This window comes from Porites lutea, chromosome 4 (genome assembly GCF_958299795.1).
Source record: "Porites lutea chromosome 4, jaPorLute2.1, whole genome shotgun sequence".
NCBI classification, from domain to species: domain Eukaryota; kingdom Metazoa; phylum Cnidaria; class Anthozoa; order Scleractinia; family Poritidae; genus Porites; species Porites lutea.
This window is the reverse complement of record NC_133204.1, coordinates 42,429,231-42,453,353: the sequence shown is the minus strand read 5'-3', so window position 1 is coordinate 42,453,353 and position 24,123 is coordinate 42,429,231. Positions and strand designations below refer to the sequence as shown.

General features: G+C 40.7%; 1 protein-coding gene and 1 pseudogene across 1 annotated transcript; one reads left to right on the top strand and one right to left on the bottom strand.

Annotated features, from left to right (window-relative positions):
• The first annotated feature begins 1,039 nt into the window (after positions 1–1,039).
• LOC140934697 (substance-P receptor-like) lies at positions 1,040–9,158 on the top strand (annotated as a pseudogene).
• An 8,337-nt stretch (positions 9,159–17,495) lies between these two features.
• LOC140933675 (uncharacterized) lies at positions 17,496–23,285 on the bottom strand. Its single transcript, XM_073383282.1, has one exon. It carries the CDS (start codon positions 22,897–22,899, stop codon positions 17,773–17,775), a length of 5,127 nt encoding a protein of 1,708 aa, XP_073239383.1. The 5' UTR covers positions 22,900–23,285; the 3' UTR covers positions 17,496–17,772.
• Positions 23,286–24,123: the final 838 nt, after the last annotated feature.

The window sequence follows — 24,123 nt, the reverse complement described above, 5'->3', positions numbered from 1 at the left end:
TGGGCTGTTGCGAAACTTGTGCGGAAACCTCGTTGAAAAGTTCGTCAGCGATCAATCGAGTGGTTTGAAAGAAATGTTCCAGCTGTGGATGAGGTGGAGTTTAGACGAAATTTCTGGCTCTCTCGTGCAGCAGGTCATTTCCCGCCACTGCAGCGCGCGTCTCTCGGCCGTGAAGGTCTGGAATATAATTAAAAACAGAGCATACGCAGCAATCGTTCACGGCTTCAGCAACTAAACATCAGCAAGCAGGAAACAACGTTTGAGTGCATTTTTACGAAGACTTTCACGTCCAAGGTAAGCCGCGGCAAGGATAAGCCCAGCCCAAAACTCCCCGGCCAGGATAACCCGCGCCTTGAGCTGGCCATGGGTTGAATAAGCCGTGAACGCAGATTTTGTACCATTCATACGGGGTGTTCGCAGTTTATTTTATCTTGTGTAAACGGCCCTAATATTAGCTTGAAAACAATACTGAATGATGGGTGCAAGGCAAAAAACACTAACGGCTGACGTGATCCTGGTAACAAAAAAACCGCAAAGAGTCTGGGGCCGCATGGCACCACGGTTAAGATTTGTTTATCAGTTAAAACAAGAATAAAATTACAATCTAGAAAGGAGAGGATAACAAAGAAAGCTATAGGTTATTATTACTCCGGTCAAGAGAGCTCTCTTGCCCTGGTAAAGGAAAGAATCTTAGTTTTTTCTAAAACTCGACCTTGCACAAGAAAGTCGGCCTATTCTTGTCACAAAGAGAATTGCTCTGGTTTTGAGAGTGCACTTCGTTGATATGATGGTCTTACATGGATACACTTTGCGAGTTAATACACATCTTATTCTATCATGGTTTAATGTTCAATCTAGGCTCCTGGTGATGAGGAAGTCGATGTGTCCTGCGACCGACACTGAAGCATCCCTCCACATACAAGTTATAAGAAAAAAAACAGGCTGCCCAAGGTAGATTCTGTATTAATTGAACCCATAAAAGTTCTGAAAATGTTTTGTTGAAAATACGGAGTAAAGAATGCTAACCACAAAATTTAAAATGGCAGCCAAAGAAATTACATTCCACACCCATCAATATATAAAGTTAAGTGATGTGTATTTGGATATCACTACGATAAGTAAAGTGAGAGACCCCTGTAGAAGGGTAAGAATGACCGAAGACATTTTACGATATGTGTCCGTCTTCCATGTTTACAGGGATGTTCATTACGACTTGGTTTCAAACGTCGCGCTACTGCCGTGCCGAACTCAATTTAGAAATTATGAATACATACCTCTTATTAGCCGAGTTTTCGGTCCGTACTGTAAATTACGGACCGAGTTTTTTTCCATCGATGGAAAAAAACGAGAATCCGTAATTTACAGCACGGACCGAAAAAACGAGGCTAATAAGATGTTTATTATATGGCTTCTTCCTGTTTGGGAGACCGGAAACTATTGCAGGGCGCACGATTCGACAGTCATTTGACAGGTGTCAAAAAAGAAAGTTTTTATTGGCGCACGACAAGAATAGCACATAGCTTTTCGAGAAAGTAAAAACAAATTCGCCATGTTTATTCAAGTTTATTCGGTCAAAACTTAAAAAGCACTGTAAGTTTTAGCTCTTTAATATAACGCTGGAGTATTTTGGAAACCGGACACTGCGTCTGTCTAGAAGTCGTTTCCATCTTTCCTCCGTTTGTTCTTGTGAAAAACACTGCAAATGGAAAAGAAGCTTTTCAAGGTAAGTTTGTTGTCATTGTCGAAGGATTCGCTCGTTAATTGTTTTTGGGAAAACCTCTCTTTCTGCCAGTTCATTCTCGTCTTCAATTGTGATCTGCGTTAAAATTTTCAAACACTGACTAGAATTCTCTTCCTCGGTAAGGAACGATTCAGTTTCTACAACAGCTTCGTTCTCATTAAAACAAAGCTAGGTTAAAATTTGGAAAGGCAAAGTCAACATCCCAGTCCTCAGGGTTTACATACATATTTCAAAGTTTATTCGGTGGAAACTAAGAGCACTGTAAGTATTCACTCGTTAATGTGACGCTGGAGTCTTTTGAAAACTGGACATTATTGTGTCTGGCTCGAACTCGCTTCTACCTTTCTTTCGTTGGTCTTTGAAAAAGCACTGCAAATGGCAAAGAAGCTTGTCAAGATGATCGGGTGCAGGTATGTTTGTTATCATATTTGTTGAAGGAATTACTCACTTTCTATTAGGCAAAACGTCTCGAATCTCTGCCAGTCGATTTTGGTCTTCTTAACTGTGTACTACGATGAAATTTTCAAACACTGACTAGAATCCTCTTCGATAAGATTACTAGTTAGTTTCTTCATCGCCTTCGTTCACAAATAAACACAGTTTAAAATGTTGAAGGCCAAAGTCAACATCTAAGTCCTCAAGGTTGACAGGCGTCTTATAACTTTATTTAAACATTTTTTCCGAGGTAAAGAGATTAAGACCTCCGAAATGAGCATTTTCTTTGAAAAGTTTTGGTCCGTATAGCAAGTTACGGACCGCAAATTGACCAATCGCATGACGAAAACAGACTCAGCCATATAATAACAACAACAGCCGTTCTATTCGACCGAATTAAATTCGACGTCTGAAACCAAGTCATGCTAGTGTCGTGCTGCAGACAAGGAAATTTGCAGCAGTAATTACCTGATATATCTCCCTCTTCTTAAGGAAAGATGAAACATGTAATAACACGCGAAAGCGAATTTAACTTAAATTGTTCATAACCAATAATCTAAAATTAAATGTAACACCTACTAGGTAGAATGTATATATTATGCTCGTCTGTTATAGTTTAGACATCCTGTTCCGAGTTTTGTATTTGTTGACTTTTTCAACCAGCTTCAGTAGAGCTGAAACAGAGAGGAAAACGAATTCCGAAAATCATTTGTCAGGTATTTCGTACTAAGTCAAGAGCCATAATAGGACTATTATGGCTCTTGACTAAGTCTTGCCTGCTACTTTAAATGAGAGAAATGCATCTGATTCAGTTTTATTTGAATGTTTATGTGTCTTTACAAAAATGAATAGAAAGGAAACATTACCAAAAGGGAATTTCATACTCCCTAAATAGCTAAAATAATATAACTAACTCACCAAATTAAAGACTGAGACTTGAAATCCCCCGGTAACATACCGTAAAATTCCGAAAATAAGCCCCGGGGCTTATATTTTTCAAAGGCCCTTATCGGGGGACTTACTTCTGGAGAGGCTCGTATTCGGAAGGGGTTATCTACCGACGGAGGAAAATTTGCGTTTCAAAATCGATTGGGCTACCCTTCTAGTTGGAAGGAAATTCACCGTTTTTGCTTTGTTTTACTTTGTATTTGAGGGCAATTTTCAAGTACAAGCCCCCGGGGGGGTTATATTTCAGTGGAGGGGCGATTTAGCGAAGGGTTTTTGCCTTACAAGTTTGAGGGGCTTATTTTCGCGTTTCGGTTACAGTAAAACTATCGAGCCAGCGAATACTGAGATGTCAGATGTGTTGATTGGTTTTGTGCGGACACTTTCAGAAAAGGACGCGTTAGTCATGAAAATAGGCCAAAGCAATGAATTGAAATTGAATATAACAGCCGTAAATAGTGAACAGCAATCTTGAAAACACTAGTCTGTAGACTAATGTAGTAAACTTTGGCACTATTTGTAGCTAGAATATTCGTAGTCTCCACATCAATCGGTTGGGGAAGTTTACTCTCACAACGTGTAAAAAGCAAGGATGAATCAAGGGAATCGGTTTGAGAATCCTCTGAGCTTTCTCAAAATGGCCGCCCCCACCCACTCGTAACTCATTCTCACTTAATTTCGCGAGTATTAAATTTCGAGAGTTTCGCAATTGGGAAAAAATCGCGAAATCTAAAAATCCCTATAGATCCCTAAAAATCGCGAAATTAGATACTCGCGAAATATGGACGATGATTTTCGCGAAATTAAGTGAGAATAAGGTGGTAAACGGGCCTATTGAGCCGGCCCTGTTAACCCTTTAAGTCCCACGAGTGACCAATATCAATTTTCTCTTAACAATGTCAGTTATGGTCAAGTAGATAGGTTATGAGAATTAATGAAATGATCACTGAAGGAAATATGCTTTGATCTTTGACAAATTCTCTCAAGCAGTTTTTCAAGAAATGTATGGACGCCTTTGTGGAGAATTTGTGTGTTGATCTTGGGGCTTAATGGTTAAGGAGGAGGGGAATTTCCTCGGCCTTTCCCGATTGTGCTCGGCAACTTTTGAGCAACTTTTAATTGGCGTTTGGACCAACTTTTTGCGGTTCTACCAACCTCGAGCAAACTTGCCTTTCTGAGCAACTTTTGAGCAAAATTTAGGTTTAGAGCATATATCAAGCACGAAAAAAGTCAACGACTGCATAGAAAACTTCAATTCATGCGAACTTCTTGAATGTTTATCATTTTTGTTTTAATTTTTCTTGTTTTAATTTCTTGGTTTTTTTTTTTTCAGTTAAAAATGGCTAAGTTTCCAGCTATTTTCCTTAACCGATTTTAGTAATTATTGTGAAAAACGAAAAATAAAGCTTTTAATTAACTTTTAAATAAAAATATCAAGAAATTTAGGTGGCAACTTTTGAAATTTAGGTAGCAACTTTTTGGATTTTTGGCAATTTTTTAGCAACTTTTTGGCATTCCATTTAGCAACTTTCCAGCATTTTAAGAGCACAATCGGGAAAGGGCTAGGAGGGGGATACGTCCCTTGTGCTGAGTTTTAAAAGCCACGGTCTATGTCGATATTTCACTAAAGTTTGAGCTTGTCATCTCAAGTTGAAACTTTTGCAAGCTTTTAAAGCTCTCTGAAGGTCTTTTATGTTTGTTTTCGGAAATGGTGCGTGGGGAAGGAGGGAGCGAGCATGGAGTTATTCTTTGAAGTTCATTTCTTTTTTTTTTAAGGTTTCGACTACCATTACCTTGCCATAGCGGAAGCTATAAATCTCCGGGAATCCAAAATGAACAACTCAACAGGATTAAACGGTAAGCAAAATCAGCTGCAGAAAGAAGAAAGTATTTTAAATTAGCTTAATGTGGCTATGCCACGCTATTTTTTATCTTCTTAAACTAAAAAGCGGAAAAAACGTCTGTTCGCATCAACTTATAATTTTAAAAATAATGGTCCAGTTTTATTCTTTAACACTATCCGCTATGGGTTTTATCCGCCAACAGTCTCTTATTTTTCTTTTAAATCACTGACAGTAGAACGAGAGCTCGCGTAAGGGGCGAGCGGCAAAGCGGCAAGGAACGAGGGCGGAAATCCGTGCAAAAGAGATCGTGATGATCCAAAGGATCCTAAAGGCAAGGAATCATCAGTTGTATTCTGATGGGATGTTCGGCCCGAACTGGGCTGTTTTGAAAGTTCAAAAACTAATTTTTTGTACTGTTACTCGAGTATCAGTGAGCCGGAATGCCAAAGAGTGAACGTAACTCAGTGGTTAGAGTTCCCGACTTTAAAGTTAACGGTCTTCCGTCTCACGGCCCAATTCCTAGTTTTCTTGCTTCAGTGGAACCCCATTAAGGATGGTGCCCACTAATGTTACTGCGCACATTTTCTGCGCATGCCTAGGTAGTCGCGCGCGACGCGAAAAAAATACGCAACACGCAGGACACGCGGACTGGTTTTGTCTCCTCTAACTCTGGGAGGTTCTAGTTATTTCTTGTGGAAAAGATGCGTCGTTTTTCAACAGATGAAAAATAATTTCTAATTACCTTGTCAGTTCTTTGAAAACCGAAGACGTATGCGCATGTTGTCATTTCTGCCGTTTGGTCGATCTGACCAAACATTTTATAGTCAAACAATAGTCAATTCTAAAACATCAAAAGTTATTGCTTCGAGATGTTACGCTGAGAGCTTAGGTATTAAACAATCCCTTAATAGGCAAGGATCAGTAAATCAGAAGGAAAATAGCTCTAAGTCTTCCGCTTAATCGAGAAACTGCAAGCTTACCTTTCACTCGCGTCCTTCGCGTTTTATCGGCTATAAACACTTTCCCGAATATTTCTTTAATTTTGTAAGATTTTATGTAATTATTCACCAGAAGAAAGACTTAAAGCGTTCGACTACATACAGATGTCCCTTTTATTGAGAGTCCGAGGCTTTTATTTGTCGAACAAACAAGAAAAAAATTATCACAAGATTGTTTGGATTGCTGACATCGCAGCTTCACAAATAATTGCGGACCGCAAAGGAAACACTTTCATCGTGGAAAAAATTGTAAAAAATTGTTATGCATTGTTATTTACGCATTTTGGCAGTACTAAGCATTAAAATTATTGACTCATTAGGCAGCTTGTTGAGTAGATAGTTTTTCTTAAGGTTCAGTTTCACGCGACACATAATTTGGACATTTAGACATGGCTGCCATTTGGCTGTTTACAAACTAAAGATGGAAGGTGAATAAAATATTTCCATTCTAAGACTTTCTTAGGTTTAACAGACACTGTTAAGTCTAAAATTAACATTTAGGAAAGAAAAATAGTGAATGAATATGACACAGAATGCTACAGTAAAAAAAATCAAAACGAAATATATAAAATGATCATTATAGCCCAGTTTATATATGAGGGTACATTACCGCATTCGGTACAACTACTTTCGCAGTATTCAGCTTTTTTAAAAGAGAGCTCATGATCATGTATGGAACTTGAGTCTATAAATGCAAATCATTTGTGTCATATGAAACTTGTGGCAAATCCCGAAAGAGATAGCACAAAGCACAGATATAAGCTCATTGAATGTATGCAAGTTTAATAACATATTCGATCGAGGTACGCTGCCATGATAAAAAACGATAGAACGGTTTACAATCCATATTACATCTACAGTTAAAAAAATCTTGCGGACATATACAGGTAAGCAAACGATTGAAGGAGTACCTGTCTAAGAGTCCCTGTCGACTATTTTCCACTACAGTACAGTAGTTTGTTTACAGTACCAGCCTTGGATCTTGAGCTCGCCATACTACTCTATATTCGCTGGAAGTAATCTTTAATACCTTGGAGATTGCTTTTCTCCAAAAATTTTTGTTAAATTTTTGAGACGGATAAGCTCCAGTTGAATGAAATAGTATAATTTGTTTTCCTTATAGCCCATGAAATGTCCTGCTTCACTTTCTGTTTTTGCTCTCTTCCGTGGGTTGTTCAGTTGTCTGACTGTCAGCCATTGTGGATGTCCCAGAGTACTCCGCGTTGGGTGAAGCAATAGTGAAACTAACCAAGGAGGGAATGGGAAAAATTGTAAATAACGCCCAAAGCGATTAAGTCAAGGTCGAAACCAACCAATTTAACTTCTAAAAACGCGTGGTAACCCCTACTTTTTATCCTACCCAATGAAAGTAATAAGCCTATTCAGCAAACGATCAATTTTTGGTTCGGGGAAAATGTCGTTTACACTATTTCTGAGGCAAACGCGTGGAGTGGGGTAACTGCTGATAACTTCCCAGTTGTGCTGATATTTCAAAAAAAGACGTATAAAGAGCAGTTGTTATGTTATCATTTGTTGCTTATTTTGAAACCTTGTTACAGTTATCATTGCATTTGTGCCAGTTCACGTGTACACTCTGAAATTTTGGGAAAAAATAATTTTTTATCATTTTCCTAAAAAACGCCTATTCAGTGTTTTTCTCCATATTGAAGCGCAGTTATCTCTGAAAAATGCGTGGTTAGCCCTGGTTTTCTTTTTGGATTTCAATAGCCGCTGATATGATCTACTTGTCTGACAAAGTCATTATCTGGGAAAAAATACTTCCCATTAGTGGGCACCGTCCTTAATACGGTCACCCATTTGCCAAAAAAAATTGGCCGTATTAACGAGGTTACCGTATTACCGAGGTGGCCGCATGCAAGGCGGTGTTCCACTGTATTGAATAACGTGATGTACCAGCAAGCTAAAGTTTAGTAGCTCTGTATCGTTTTTTCAATCTTTTAAACTGAAGCTCCGAATTTTGATTTGATTTACATTCATTTGCTATTAACTTAACAGTTTTTTGGGTCTTCTTTAGAAACAATCATCACTCACTCCTCGAACGTAACCCTACTCCCACAACCAAGCAGACCAGGTGCAGTCGTTATCCCACTAAACCTCAAGATTGGCCTAACGTCAGCGTACGTGGTGATTTTCTTTGTAGCTCTGTTTGGTAACTCGATCGGTCTCTACGTGGTGTTAAAGAAATTTTCATCTACCAGCGTGACAAACCTGTTCATTGGCAACATGGTCGTTGCAGCGTTGTTTTATGTCATGCCAGTTTTTATTTCCGCTCCTGTTTTCACAATGATGCTGATTTCGTTTGACAGATTCTACGCCGTATTTTTTCCTTTGAAAGAGAAATTCTTCCAAAAGCCAAGAGTCTTGTCAGCAATTATATGGATCTTCTATTTTGGGTTAATGACCCCTTATGTTTTAATGTTTCAAACGAAAGAGATACAACCAGGTGTATACTATTGTATACAGGAGTGGCCATAGGCACCACCAAACGACACAGGCCTCACTGAAACATATAAAGTGCTTAAGAGCTTCCACATCTGCGTTTTTGTCATAGTATACGCGTTACCTCTCTCCATAACAATGATCATCTACTCCTTCATTTGCCGAAAATTATGGCTGCGTAAGATTCCAGGAAATGTGACAGATACCAACCTCGCTTCTGAAAAAAGGTTAAAACGCAAAGTTACACGTCTGCTGGTCATCACATGCGTGGTATTTGCAGTATGCTGGTTTCCAGTCTATGTGAATCATTACTTCCGGTTCGTACGACCTGATCAATCGCGCAAGTTACCGTCGAAGGTTCAGCTGCTATTCTACTGGATAGCACATGCAAACAGTGCTTTAAATCCAAGTCTTTATATTCTCCTGAATAAAAGATATCGCAAGGCCTATTTTGCAACCCTAAACAATTTCTGGCAATTTGGCCCTTCAAAAAACTATTGCAATGACACTAAGTCAAATATTTTGAGGTTTGTAACAGCGGCCTCTCGTAAAACGAATGCTTATGCATTACCACAAAGCCCAACAAGGGGCAAATCTGGACAAGCAAACTTAGCGCTTTCTTTGGTGAGTATCAAGGATGCTCGTTCGCCACCAAATAATCTAACTGAGACGTCCATGAACAATAACACAAAAGAAACCAAGGGTAACGCCCTTGATGATGTAATCCAAGTGTAGGTCTGTGTAACAGCGGATCTTAGGCTGCTACTTTGAGCTGTTTCCGGTTTTGTGGGTCCTTTAAAATTTCAGGGGCTGTTCGGCTTGGTACATGTTGAGCAATATCGGAGACCTCTAGATTCGAAGACGACGAGAGATCTAACTTTAAGGTAATTTTTTTCGCGTATACTAAAAAAAGACACCTTGGAATGCTTATTCGTTGTACTTTTCTTCACCAGAAAAGATAGCATGGTTGTTTTTATTGAAGGAAGTTAAGCCTTCTCCCGATTGCGCGCACAAAAAATACATAACATTTGTAACTTGTTTCCGCCACTACGATATTCTCGATGAAATCGGTTGGTTTTCCCGCCAAAATGACGCTTATTCACGCACGCGCACGACTAATATTGAGGAAATCTCGTTCTCGTAGTCGTCTTCGTCTTGGAATCTAAAGTTCTCTAGTGCCTGGGTCAACACCAAAAACTACCTGCGCTTTGGTTACCCTATATGTTAGAGCAATTTTCGTATGACCTTGAAATAAAAACGCGCAAACAAGACAGAAACAACAAACGAACGAAAATAGAGCGATTTGATTGGTTTGTCGAACGGATACAAACGCGTGTGGCTTTTGGTTGGTTAAGCGAACGCTCGGATGAAAAAAATTCATGCCCAAGAACTTTCTAGAAATCGATCGATACTTCGCTTTGACGTCATACTGCGACACGATTGACCAATCGAACCCTGATGCCTTCTCCCGAAACCAGTTTCCAAGGTCATACGAAAATCGCTCTAATGTGTGTCATACGGACTGTGATAGAATAAGTCCCTCTGTTTTCACCATTTTACCTCCCACAAAACAGTTGTTGATGTGTATATAGCGACTTTGAATTGAAAGAAATGTTAAAACTTTTAGCTTTTAGAGCAGTTAATAGCAATAATAATAATATAATTATTAATATAATAATAAAAGCTATCTAATTGCCAAAAAAAACACAAAATATTCAATTTCATGCGGCAGGGCCGAAATAAAAGTGGACAAGGTTTCTCCATTGACCTTTGTTTTTCCACTTGTTGAAGTAAATGGTACACTGCATGCGTCGATCTCTTTTGGTTAATATACATATAACATGCCATATGATATATCGCTATTCATAGTGTCAAAAGCCATAGTAGGACTTAGTGTATATAACTTAGATGGTAAATGCAAAAAGGATAAATTTGATAGAAAGTGGTAGGCGTAAAAGAGTTTTCTCGCAAATTCTCTGACTTGGTGAAATGATAAACTATGTCACAAAGTTTATCATCTTTATTTTTTCACCTTCTTAAATTTGATGACGTGGTTGGTTAAGTTACAAACTGATCGCCGCTCGGTCCTCATCACAGTGCACGTGACCACTGACTGAGTTCATTTGGATAACATGGTAACTTTACTGAGTAATTTGCTCTATTCGATCGCTAAGAAAGAGTACTTGTGGTTTTCGTTTTGGTTACACCTAAGTGTAGTACAAAGTCATTAATTTCCTGACTGAATTAAAGAGGGTCTGCAATTTTTTAATCAGGGTTTACTGTTTCCGAAGAAAATACTGTGAAGTGTTTGGTTGGTTCTTCATCTTAGGCAATAGTCGGACCTCTTTTTTAGTCTTCGGAAATCTTCTGAAATAATCCAGAATTGTCGTAAAATGGCCAAAAACTCCTTGATATACTAAATAAAATAATATTGGCCTTTTTGGAGCCGTTTTTGCTTCTTTCTAGAAAAAATTTACTGTTTCAAAGAATTTTTTACTGTTAGTGTTAAAATGCCAAAAATTTAACTGTTTCAGGTTAAAAAGCCAAAAAATGATGTGTTTAGTGTTATCGAGGTACCCCCATTTAGACCTTTATGTAAGATGAAATGAATTAAATAAACGAAATGAATTATTAAATATAGACAAACCGCGTTTTCACTTCCTTTTTGGTTACAGCCAAGCTTAGTCGTCAATAATTTGTTGATATTTCTTTATGTAGTATATTACTTAATTGATGCTCATTGAGTATTGTATTAGATAATGACTTTTTAGTGTATCTTTTGTACGTAACGATTTCTATATTCAGTTCTAAGTCTTGTCAGTACGGGGCTAAATTAAAGGAAATGAAGTGAATTGAATAAAAGAATTGAGTTGTCAAATCAACAACAACAACAACAACATAAGCTTTATTTGCATGACTATAATTATGTAGTTACAGTATTGCAAAAGCTTTAACATAAAAAAACAAACAAACAAACAAATCATAACAATGATAATGAAATGCAATGATTACTATAGACAATCAAGTGTCATCAGCATGATTTGATAACAAATTATTACGTAAATCATTACATAATGAGACAAATTTCAACAAATGTGAATTTACGGAAAAATTCTGTGAATTCATTAATTTAATTATTAATTCTGTGTAAGATAGCTGATTAAAGTCGACAAAATTTTGTTGGATTTGATTGTAGAATTTCTCCCTTGGGATTGAGTATTTTGGTCAATGGAAGAGAAAATGAAATTCGTCTTCAATTATACCAGAGTTACAAATAGGACAGAATCTATCGTTGCGGGAAGTTTGATTATATCTTCCAGTTTCAATCATGAGTTTGTGGTTACTTATACGAATTTTCACTAAATCAAACAAAACGCTTTTTCATTTGCTTAGAACAGGGCCAGGGCGGATTGTACGAGAGAAAATAAGCCGCGGCTTACATGAATACGCGAAAGGAACCAGTTATTCGAGTACGGCTTACATAAGACGCGAAAGTCTAGTATTGGTTCACAGCTTAGTTCCCGGACATACCGGTCCAATGACCACGTAGTTTTTTTTGGTGCCTCTCGTAATTTTCAACAACGGCTCGAGCGATACTGGCTTCGGTCAGCAAAATCGCCATATTTTACACTATCTTTTTCGTTTCAAATTATTATTTCGGTCAAGAGTAATGTTGGGCTGTTGCGAAACTTGTGCGGAAACCTCGCCGAAAAGTTCGTCAGCGATCAAACGAGCGTTTTGAAAGAGATGTTCCAGCGGTGGATAAGGTGGAGTTTAGACGAAATTTCCGCCTCTCTCGTGCAGCAGGTCATTTTCCCCCACTACAGCGCGCGTCTCTCGGCCGTGAAGGCCTGGAATATAATTAAAAACAGAGCATACGCAGTAATCGTTCACGGCTTCAGCAACTAAACATCAGCAAGCCGGAAACAAGGTTTGGGTACATTTTTACGAAGACTTTCGCGTCCAAGTTAAGCTGCGGCAAGGATAAGCCCATCCCAAAACTCCCCGGCCAGGATAAGCCGCACCTTGAGCTGGCCATGGGTTGAATAAGCCGTGAACGCAGATTCTGTACCATTCATACGGGGTGTTCGTAGTTTATTTTATCTTGTGTAAACGGCCCTAATATTAGCTTGAAAACAATACTGAATGATGGGTACAAGGCAAAAAACACTAACGGCTGATGTGATCCTGGTAACAAAAAACCGCAAAGAGGCTGGGGCAGCATGGCGCCACGGTTAAGATTTGTTTATCAGTTAAAACAAGAAAAAATCATAATCTAGAAAGGACAGGATAACAAAGAAAGCTATAAGTTATTATTACTCCAGTCAAGAGAGCTCTCTTGCCCCGGTAAAGGAAAGAATCTTAGTTTTTTCTAAAACTCGACCTTGCACAAGAAAGTACTTATTCTTGTCATAAAGAGATTTACTCTGGTTTTGAGAGTGCACTTCGTTGATGTGATGGTCTTCCATGGAAACAGTTTGCCAGTTAATACACCTCTAGGCTCCTGGTAATGAGCAAGCCGAAGTGTCCTGTGACCGATACTGAGGCATCACTCCGCATACAAGTTTAAAAAAAAGGCTGCAAAGGGTAGATTCTTTATTAATTGAACCCCTGAAAGTTCTGAAAATGTTTTGTTGAAAACACCGAGTAAAAGAATGCGTTTGCAAAATTTTAAAGGGGGAGGTGGGGCAAACAAGGTGTATAATGGGTGATGTACAAATGGTGAATTCCCACACCTCCCAATATTTCTTGGTTCCAGACCTCTCGCTAGCTAACCACAAAATTTCAAATGGCAGCCAAAGAAATAACGTTCTACACCCATCGATATATAAAGTAAGTGATGTGTATTTGGATATCACTACGATAATCAAATTGAAAGTGAGAGACCCCTGTAAAAGGGTAAGAATGACCCGGAAGACATTTTACGATATATGTCCGTCTTGCATGTTTATAGGGATGTTCATTGCGAAATCGGTTCAAAGTCCAGTCTTAGTACCCTTGGGCAAATAATCAGCTAGAAAACACAGACATGAAACCAATCAAACCGCAGAATGAGCCCAACCGAACCCATTTCCTGAAGGGGATTATTGGGGAAAATTGTACACTGCACCTATGATGACTTCATTGCAGCATTTCGACATCAAGTGGCCCAGTTCTTCATCTGAAAGAATACAGTAAAATTAGGCAAAAGTTCATGTCCCCTCTTGCATTTAGTTTACTATATATCTATATGTACACAAATGTACATCGAAAACAAAGATGAAATTACAAAGTAGACGATAAAAACACTAAAATAATGTTATATAAAAATTATCAATCCACGTATATAGTTAGAATGTTAAACTTTTTAGACAGATTAAGCTGAAGACCGTTCTTGGCTCCAATATCATTAAATATTTAAAAACACCTTTTGAAATGGATCCGTATTTAACAAGTCCCTTAGAGGCTTGTCTCAATAGCTTGAGTATGTTTGATGCTCGGGGGATCTATACGTAACTGCAAACCTGCGCTGGATTTCCAAGTTTGCCATTGTCTTGATCATGAGTGAACTGAAGAAATGGATCTTCAAAACCTGACAGGGGCACCCAACGTCAATTTTCGGAAAATATCTGTTCGGAAGACGATTTCAGATCTAGAATTTTCGGAACATTTTTTGTAAAATTTCTTGCTTGCCTACCTCTCCTAGGATTTTCGAACATCTAAAAATTGGTGTAATTGCCCATTTTTAACGGACTTTGTAACCTAAAAAGCTCACCTAGAATTTTCGGGAGCCTTTTTTCTGGCTGAAATTTTCGAAAAGGTAAGTTTTGATCCCTATGATTTTCGGATCTCGAGACTTTCAGCTAGGAAATCCGAACAGATGAAAAATTTTTAGGGGATAAAAATATGCCTATATCTACCGTTTAAATACTAAAATACGTTTAACAATGCTATGTTTAAGTGGTTTTGAACTATATTCTCGTTGGGTGCCCCTGACCTGAGCCTGAGCAATGTGCAGAATAAATCGCCTGCTGAACGCACGACTTAAATGACTGTCATAAACAAAAAATTAATAACTCTAACTGAAACAAAAAAGAAAGTGTCAAATGTTAGTGAAACGACAAGGTTGAAGTTTGAGTAAAGCACGAATAGCTTGAGAAGCACTTATCCAGGGTATCAACGACAACTCGATCACATAAACAGCTCGCTTAGTCTTAACTTGACTGAATACGGAATGAATAAAATGTGTTCACACAACTAAAAGATTAGTGGTGTATCTTCGTACAGCGTTTATAAGCTATCGCCATTATAATAACTGTCAAAAAAACTAAAAGGTAATGTCAGATGTGACTGAAAAGACAAGGTACGTTTAAATAATTTGAGCACGAACACGAATACCGACAACAACTGACAACAACATATCAGATCAAGGAACAATAGCCTCGGTGAAAATAACACGGGCGGTACTCCCTTAAGTTTAATAAGGAAGTTTGCCGCAGAGTCTTTCAGTTTCCGGACCTGTCAGTTGGCCCTGTTCCAGACAACACTGAGAGCAAAAAAATATGCACACATTCTTGTCGTCGAGTATTATGTTGTTTTATATTTTTCGCCTACATCATCTGATGCATGAAGTTTTCACCTTAGAATGCATCTGAGCTTGATCGAGAAGAAAGAAGAGAGGCAAAACGCATACCCTGAATTCAGCAGTTACGGTAAGTAGTGAATTCGGAATGGCGTGAAGCGTGTACATACAATTAACGGAACTAACACATCTGACTAACAGCTTGCGCATCTTCATCAGCTACGTTGAACAGTGGCGTAGCTACCTTTAAGCCATTAGCCCGCGAAACAGGAATTTGAGCAAAACTAAGTGTAAAAAGGTTATCACGTGTTGTTAAAATATTTTTCTCGATCGAACTAAAAGTGAGACACTCTAGAACCAAGCGTCTGCTGTCAGCAACTCTTTTAATTTTGCTGTTCGCAGAGAACAGTTTGCTTTTTCCTTTCTAAATCTCTATCAAAATTGCAAGAAATAATGTTGTTCCTTTGTGTCGCTGTGTCGCTGTCCGAGCAGTTCCCAGGCCCCCTAGCTTCATGTGCTCTGAACGTCTATCCCAGGGGCTCTGCTTTTCTTTCTACGCGCTTTTATAGTTTCATGAGAAATTTACAGTGACGCTTGTGAAGCCAAAGCATGCGAAGCCAAAGGTCATTAAGTACCACGAGGAGGGTAAAAACGGGATTACTTTCTGGGAAACTGCCCACCTATCCCTCCCCTAAGCCAACATTTTGCCCTAAGTAAAAAGTAGGTGTTAATGTTGGTTTAGGGGAGGGGTAGGTGAGCAGTTTCACCGAAACGTAAAATGATCTTAAAAACGTACTGTCATGCGATCCTCGATGTCAACAGATCGTCTATCACCCTTAGCTCTCTTGCACGCATTTTTGGTTGTCCAGTCAGTGTTGAAATAAGGAGAACAATATAAAACTAAAAAAACTTATTTTGACATGAATTTTTGACAATAACAAGATAAAGGATTAAAATTACAGTTCAGAAGTTTCTTAGTTGTTGTTGAACATTCAAGAGGTGTCAAAGCTTCTTGTCGAAAATGATTGGTTAAACGTTTCCACAAATTAACTGATGATGTGTTCGCAAAATCGAACGTCCTTATTAGAAATAGTACGTGGTCAAAAGTAGAAATTATAATAATAGATGTTTACTCAGCAAGCATCTACAAAAATAGGAGATATCTCGCTCTTTTTAATTTGAATATATTTTATTTTACGTAGAAACTTTCGACTGACATGAATGCGGTTGAGAGTGGGAGAAAATAACTCGAAAAATGGTTAAAAATAAAGACGCTATTCTTTTCCTGGAAGAGGCTGATAAAAGGTGAAGTTGACGACAAAAAATGTCAAATTGTGTAATTCTTAGTGTAAATAAGGCTTTGTTCCTTTTGGAGAACATAAATTAAACATATTTGTATTACTCTAGAGGCTTACTAAAATGGGACACTCGTCTCACACCGAATTCATGTCAGCAGAAACTTTCTATCGATCATCATTTAAACTTATAAGCCAAAACTATGAGTAGCGAAATAACTTACTAAGATTAATTAACAAGAACACTTACAACAACTCCACTACAAACATATATCGTAAGTAGCAAATGCCACAAGTGGCTAACGTAACTCTTCGATCAACTTTTTCCTTCAACAAGACCAAGGAGAATGAATCAACAGAAATCATTTTCTCATTTCGGGAGAGGATGTCATTTAATCAGTGTAGATGCGTAGGAGATGAACATCAAGTAAACAGAGTCAAATTGTTTTTTATGATGTTTCCCTTCACCTATAGATATTTCCCGTAACGAATGAATTTTTGTAATAAATCCCAAACACCAAATAAAATTCCTTTAATAATTTTAAGTCGAAACCATGCGCACTACGAACATTTTTCATCTCTTTCATACTGTTTCGAATGCTTGATATTACTTCTCAAACAAAATGATTTTAGAAGGAGAAATCAAGGATGCAAAACTGAGCAGTTTTTTCTTTACGAAATATTAAGAGTTTGAGAAGTACAGTTTGTACGGTGGCCCAAAAGTGTCACGGCAATTTCAATTTTACTCACGGCAATTTCAGTTTGCTCAGGGCAATTTCAATTTGCTCAAAGGCAATTTTAATTACGGCAATTTCAATTTTACTCACGGCGATTTCAATATACTCACGGCAATTTCGCAATTTTACCCAAGGCAATTTCAATTTTTTTCACGGCAACCGGCTAACGGCATTTTTCGCTTCTCTCACCACCTGTCAGCTACGGCGGCCGACAGTGGCCACGCACCAAAAGTGAAAACGCAAAATCAAAAGTGGATAGTTACATGTAAAGTCGATCTTTAAAGAGAAAAGTGAAAATCACAATCAAAAGTCGATTTACGAACTAGCAGAACTAGGGGGTATTTACATGAGACTGGGACGAACTCAGACTGGTATGAGTTCGTATCGGTCTCCATACATTTCTTTTCATGCGTTTACCGACCTAAAAATGAACTCAGACCGGTCTGACTTCATCTCGGTCGCTTGTACCGAACTTGTGGGGTACACTCTAAACTCACGAACTCACAAATTGTACTCGACAAATCCTTGTTTTTATTCTCCTCGTGGTTTTCCAACGCGTCTCTAATATTTGTTCTATCTCTCACACACGCAAACCTATTGTCCTATCTCAAAACGTCTCCGGTTGCAAAACTCGTGATCCTAGCCTAAACGTGCTTACGCAACTTCCGTTCACACTCCCCTAAAAATTAAAAGTGTCACTTAATTTTTACCGAAACAGTGTTCAAAGTTAAATGACTAATTGAACTAGAACGAGTTCAGTCATCGTCATCATCCGTAGCGATCAGTCGTATTTTCTCCTTTGCGGTCTCAGCGGCTTGTCTTCTAATCCTGAAACGCTCTGTCTGTTGACTTCCAGGCGTGAGCTGCAAGGGTGCGTCCTCAGTTGCGACCGGCCCTTTAATCTCCAGTGGGCAGACCAAAGTTAGTGGTCTCTCAATGTGATGGCCCTTGTGCAGCAAAATTACTCCTCTGATGACCCCATCTCTCCCTCGAACATGACGGATTACTCTTCCTTTCTTCCACTTCGCTCGGTTTTTCTCATCGCCAACGACTAGCACGATTTCCCCAATGTCCGGTACTAGGGCGGTCTTCCTGTTAACTCGATGGCTCTCCAACAAACTGTGTATGTATTCGCGCTTCCATCTTTTCCACGCATGCTGTTTGGCTTCCTTCAGTCGCCTGTGAAGTTTGTTCACCTCGTCTCCTTCTTCTTCTATTTCCTCTATCTCGTCTGCGTTCTGCCCCCACATCAGCACATTCGGGGTCAAAACTTGTTCCTCCCCTCCCTCACTTTCGACGTATGTCAAGGGGCGGTTGTTCATTTGCCTCTCTATGTCGACTATCACCGTCTCGAGCTGCTCGAAGCTTAGTGTTGTCCTGCGTAACGTCTTGTAAAGAGTCTTCTTTAGGTCTTTTATAACCCGCTCATACATTCCACCCCACCATGGGGATCTGGAAAGGTTGAATTGCCATCTGATGTCTTCTCTCGCAAGATGGTCTTGTAGCCTCTCGCTCTTCCGTATCTTCTTTATCCAGCTTGCGGTAGCCTTGAACACCGAGGCGTTGTCTGAAATGATGAGACGAGGTCTGGTTTTCCTGGCAATGAACGAGTTCAGCTTCCTCTGAAACTCCTCCGCCGTCTGTGATTTCGTTACTTCCAGGTGTACCGCTCTTGAGGTGGCGCAAGTGAAGATCAAGACGTAACATTTGCCTCGCTCCTTCTTGGTGACTTTGTAGTCAAGTGGACCAGCGAAATCTACTCCAGTTGTTTCGAACGGCCGCCCTTCCTCCGCCCGAAACCTCGGCATTGCAGCTGTCGTTGTGGATCCATAGGACTTTGTGCTGAATACTTTGCAAGTGTTACATCGATTGATCACCTTTTTGACCTTGGACCTCAGCCTTGGGATCCACCACTCGTTCCGTATGTTCGCCATTGTGTTTGCAACTCCCAGGTGCATTATCTGCTCATGCGTATGAGCGATAAGTTTCTCGCCAAACAGCCCCCCTTCGATGTATATAGGGTTGTAACCGGAAATCCTTCCACTACACCTCAGGATGCTGGTGTCGTCCTTGACTAGCTCCCAGCCAGGTGTTCGTAAATTTGGAGAGGTACTGCTTTGGACCTTCTTGATCCATTGTTTCTTTGCGTTTCTTATCTCCTCTGGGGTCAACGGCCCCGTCAGCTTCGTTGCTCTCTGTCGTCTCGCCAAGGAATTGTTGAGGAACCTCAGTGCCCAGGCCGTTACTCGCAGAGTCTTCCAATACTTGTGTCTCTCTAACAGTGCCTCCCACTCGTCGGGCTTGTGCTCTTTAGCGTAGAGGTTTTCTTCCTTGATAGGTTTGTGTTCATCGTTGACGTCCCTTGTGCATTCAAAATCTGGCTGATCCGGCCACTGATTCTCGTCTAATAACCATTCAGGACCTGTAAACCACCCTCCTGTCTCCATCTTGTGAACTCCAGCTCCTCTGCTTCCCAGGTCTGCCAAATTCTTCTCTGTTGGACAGTACTTCCAGCTGATCCCTGTCTCGCCGGTAATTTCTGCCATCTTTTTGACTCGGTTTGATACGAAAACTTTCCAAGGTTTCCCCGGATTTCTGATCCAATACAGGGCGACCATACTGTCCATCCACACGGTTGTGGAAACGATGGGCCATCGTTTAAGTGCTTTGTGCAGGTTTCTGACCATGTTCGCTGCCATCTGTCCGCTCACCAACTCTAGTCTCGCTATGGATGTGTTTCGTTTTGAGACTCTCGATTTCGATGTCAGTAGACCTTTGACCACTCTTGTCTCACCTTCGACCACAGCTATGGTTACTGCGGAACATGCAATGTTGCTAGCGTCTGCAAACACGTGAAGATGTACGACTTGTATCCGACCTACTCCTCTCGTGACACTTCTTGGAATTCTCACAGGTTTTAGTTGACTAGACCATTTGATCCAATCTCTCTTTAGCTGGTCTGAAACGTCCGCGTTCCACCCCTTTGTCTCATCGCATGCGTCTCTGTAGATCTGCTTCCCCTTCACAGTTGTAGGTGAAATCATCCCTAGCGGGTCGTAAATACTTGCAAGGTGGCTCAGTATTCCTCTCTTTGTCAACAGCTGGTTATCAGACGGATCTGGTACTTGAACCTCCAGCGTGTCATCTCTTTTGTCCCATGTTATCCCGAGGATCTTGCTAGGGTTTGTTGAATCTTCACTTTCCAGGGTCTCAACGTCTGATTCCCATTTATGGACGGGAAACTTAGCACTCTCCAGGATGTTGGTTGCTTCTCTTTTGAATTTTTTCAGTTCCTGCTCTTCTTCCCCGGTCTTCATCAAATTGTCCACGTATGTGTTCTCCTTCAAGGCCTGGACGGTTTCTTGAAATTCTTCGCCTTGCTGATCGTAATGGTAGTTTAGGGTAGCACCTAACAGAAATGGACTTGACTCTCCCCCAAATGGGACTCTGGTGAACCTCAGGTGTTGTTCTTTACCATTTATGTTAAACAGGAACCGGAATGCGTCCCGATCCTCTTCTCTAACACCAATCTGCAAGAACGCCTTTTGGATATCCGCTAGAACAAGATGGGTGGACATGCGTGCTCTGATCAAGATGTCCCACAGTAAGGGCTGAAGTGGCGGACCCGTGTACATACATTCGTTTATGCTGTTGGCCAGTAGGTGTGGTTTCGCGCTTGCGTCAAAGACCATTCTCACTTTGGTTGTACTCGCGCTCTCCCTAACGACCGGTTTGTGAGGCATGTAGAAAGTGCGGTCTCCGGTCGGCGTTTTGGGCGCAACCTCCACTATACCTTCCTCTAGCTGCTCTCTCACGATTTTCTCATACTCTTCCCTCAACTTTGGGTTTTGGCTCAACTTCTTCTCAACCCTGATTAGGCGTCTCCTGCTTGGCTGTTCGTTCGTACTGGACAAGGAACTACCTGGAATCCAAGGCACGCTCACTTCGTATCGGCCGTCTACTCCCCTTTTGACGCTCTCCTTGAAACTACTGAGCACGTCCGACTGGTCATCCTCTCCTCTATCCTCTACCCCCAACACGTCTAAGGTGTAGAGCTTCTCGTAGTCACTCGCCTCTTTGACGTACATACACTTGTTGTCTGTGTACTCCACGCCTCCATGGATGACCCATCCAAATGTCGTGCCCTCTACTATTGGGTCCTCAGGGCGCCCCTTGAATGTTTGATCGGTCCTTATTTTGCAGTAGGTCCTGTCACCCAAGATCACGTGAATGGGATACTCTTCACTTGCCGTCACGTAAAACTGTTTGTCTCGGGCATGTTCGTATCTTGTCTTTAACTCCTTAACAGTAGGTCTCTTCACGGTTGTGAAATCCGCCATCTTACTCCCAGTGATTTCTACCCGCTCACTCGTTCTATGATCCAAAGAATCAAGTCTCACTTCAAATATGGGCAGGGACTGTTTCTGGATGCCGTTGATAGTGACGAATTGGCGTGACTCATGGCGCGTAGGCTTCAAATTTAGCTTCTCGATTGCTTCTCTTGATATGAAATTCCTCCCCGAGCCTGTATCCAAGTACGCCCACAAGGTGATTCCTTGAATCTTCAGCGGAATGATGGCTGGTAACGATCGATCTTCTGAGCCGGGGTTATATGCCGTGAACACCGTGCCGTCACTCGCTCCGTTCTTCAAATGTCTGTCACACAGGCTTGTGTGGTGTCTTGACTTACACTTGAAACAAGGGCGACTTCGGCAGTAACTCGCCCCATGACCCTCACGTCCACAGTTGTAACACAGTCTCCTTTCGTGAAAGAAATTTCTTCTTTTTTCTATGGTGTCGAAGACTCCACAGGCTTCCCCCCTGTGGTCACCTTGACAGTATAGGCAAGAGGGGGCTTTGGGTTCACGGCCGGCGTCCCTCTTTCCCCTTGTATACCAGTGCCGTTCCCTTTTTCGCGAGTCCCCTGCGTCAGTCGACGAGTCATCCACCTTGTTCCTTTTGAGCCACTTTTGCAGGTTTTCAATTAATTCCTTCATTCCCCATTCCTCCCAGTGATCGTCAACTCTAACAAGATCGGGTTTAACTTGCGGTAATTTCTTCAGCGTCGTCATCACGAATCCTCTCAACATGTCAGCCTCCCCCAGGGTTTGTAAGGCGTCGTAATTTTTGCTTAGCACTTCATAGAACTCTCTTACTTTCTCGAAACTGCTCCCTTTTACTGGTGTCAAGTTTATGATTTCGTCCATGTGGGCGTTCACAACAAGCTTAGTTTGCCCGTATTCCTTTTGTAATCTCTCCCATGCCGTTTTGTACCCCAAGGTACCTGGTTTAAGGTTAGAAATTTTCTCCCTTACCTTGGGTACGACCATCTCTAATAAGTAGCCAAATTTCTCTTCGTCTGGAACTGGTCGACTGTGGACTTGCGTGACGAACATATTTTCAAATCGGACCCAATCCGATGATGTGCCCTTGAAAGGTGTAATTCTCAACTTAGGAAGCTTTGCGTGAGTAGCCTTCGCGGCAGTTTCCATCTCCAACTTTTGCTCTGCCACACGCAACTCGGCTCTGAACTTCTCCTCCCAGAATTCCTTTTCTTGTTGTTGTCGTTCTCGCGTGACGCGCTCCTCACGCTCCCGTTTGGCCTCCCAATTCTGCTTCTCGATTTCTTCGTCCCTTTGTCTTTGTTTAGTGGACAATAATTCGGAAATTTTGTCCCTTTCCTGCACAAAGGGAGCAAACTCGTTCTTCTTGTCCTTCTTCCACTGTCGAACGTCTCGCGCCGAAGCTCCAAAGTCCAGCTTCAAGCCTTCCAGTTGTGAAATAAGATCCGTAATTTTACTGATTATCTGAGTCCCTTGTTTTACGGCGATCTCCATCTCTAAGTAATCGTTATTTTCAATAAGCTCGTCGGCTGGTTCCATGTAGTATTTCAACTTTGTGACCTCCTTATCGATGTCTCTTTCTAGGCGCTCCAGCGCTTCTGAAAGCTGCTCCTTTTCTGCAATGAAATTGCTTTACTGCACCGACCACGCGGTTAGTCTAAATCTCTGAAATCCTGTATCGTTGTCTCCGCCGTTTCCTTGATCCTGGTCTCGGCACCACAAATGTACCGAACTTGTGGGGTACACTCTAAACTCACGAACTCACAAATTGTACTCGACAAATCCTTGTTTTTATTCTCCTCGTGGTTTTCCAACGCGTCTCTAATATTTGTTCTATCTCTCACACACGCAAACCTATTGTCCTATCTCAAAACGTCTCCGGTTGCAAAACTCGTGATCCTAGCCTAAACGTGCTTACGCAACTTCCGTTCACGCTGACCCGACAAGAATTACTTTCGTGCAGGTCTGAGACCGTACCGTTCTCATATAAAACAAAAAACGAATCCCAGACCGGGTCCATAAATAGCATGTTTTTTTGTATCGGCTCCACCATTTTTGCCTTTTCTTAGCAAAAATAGGAGCACTGCTACCAATAACATCAGAAAACAAGACTTAGAACAGTTAGAAGTAGCTTCAATGCTTGGATTAATGTGAGGGATTGAACCATTTTGAGATGCTGTGCAGTAAATATTAACAGGCCACCAGGTGAGTGTTTGATAAAGCTTATAATTTTCTGGGACCAGTAAACTCTTCTGTTGTCTACTCACTGTCCGCTGGCGTAAGTGTTCGCGAATCGATTTTCGATTTTTGATTTTAACTTTTCACTTTGAAGATCGACTTTAAATATTGACTTTCGATTTCGGGTTTTGACGTGGTGAGGGAAGGGAAAAATGCCGTGAGCGTTATTTGCCGTTAAAAAATTTAAATTGCTGTGAGTAAATTGAAATTGCCGAGAGCAAATTGAAATTGCCGTGAGCAAATTGAAATTGCCGTGAGTAAAATTGAAATTGCCGTGAGTAAATTGAAATTGCTGTGAACAAATTGAAATTTTCGTGAGTAAAATTGAAATTGCCGTGACACTTTTGGGTCACCTTAAGTTTGCGATGCGAGAAACTAACAGTAAGCGACGTCTCTTGCTTCAGTTGGAATCGGCGGTAGTCACTGGCAAGAGAGCTTTATCCTCTCTTGTCACTGGCCAATCAATGCTGCTGATCCACCAGGCGATCTAGAGGATCTTCAACTGAGCTTTGACATACTGGAGTG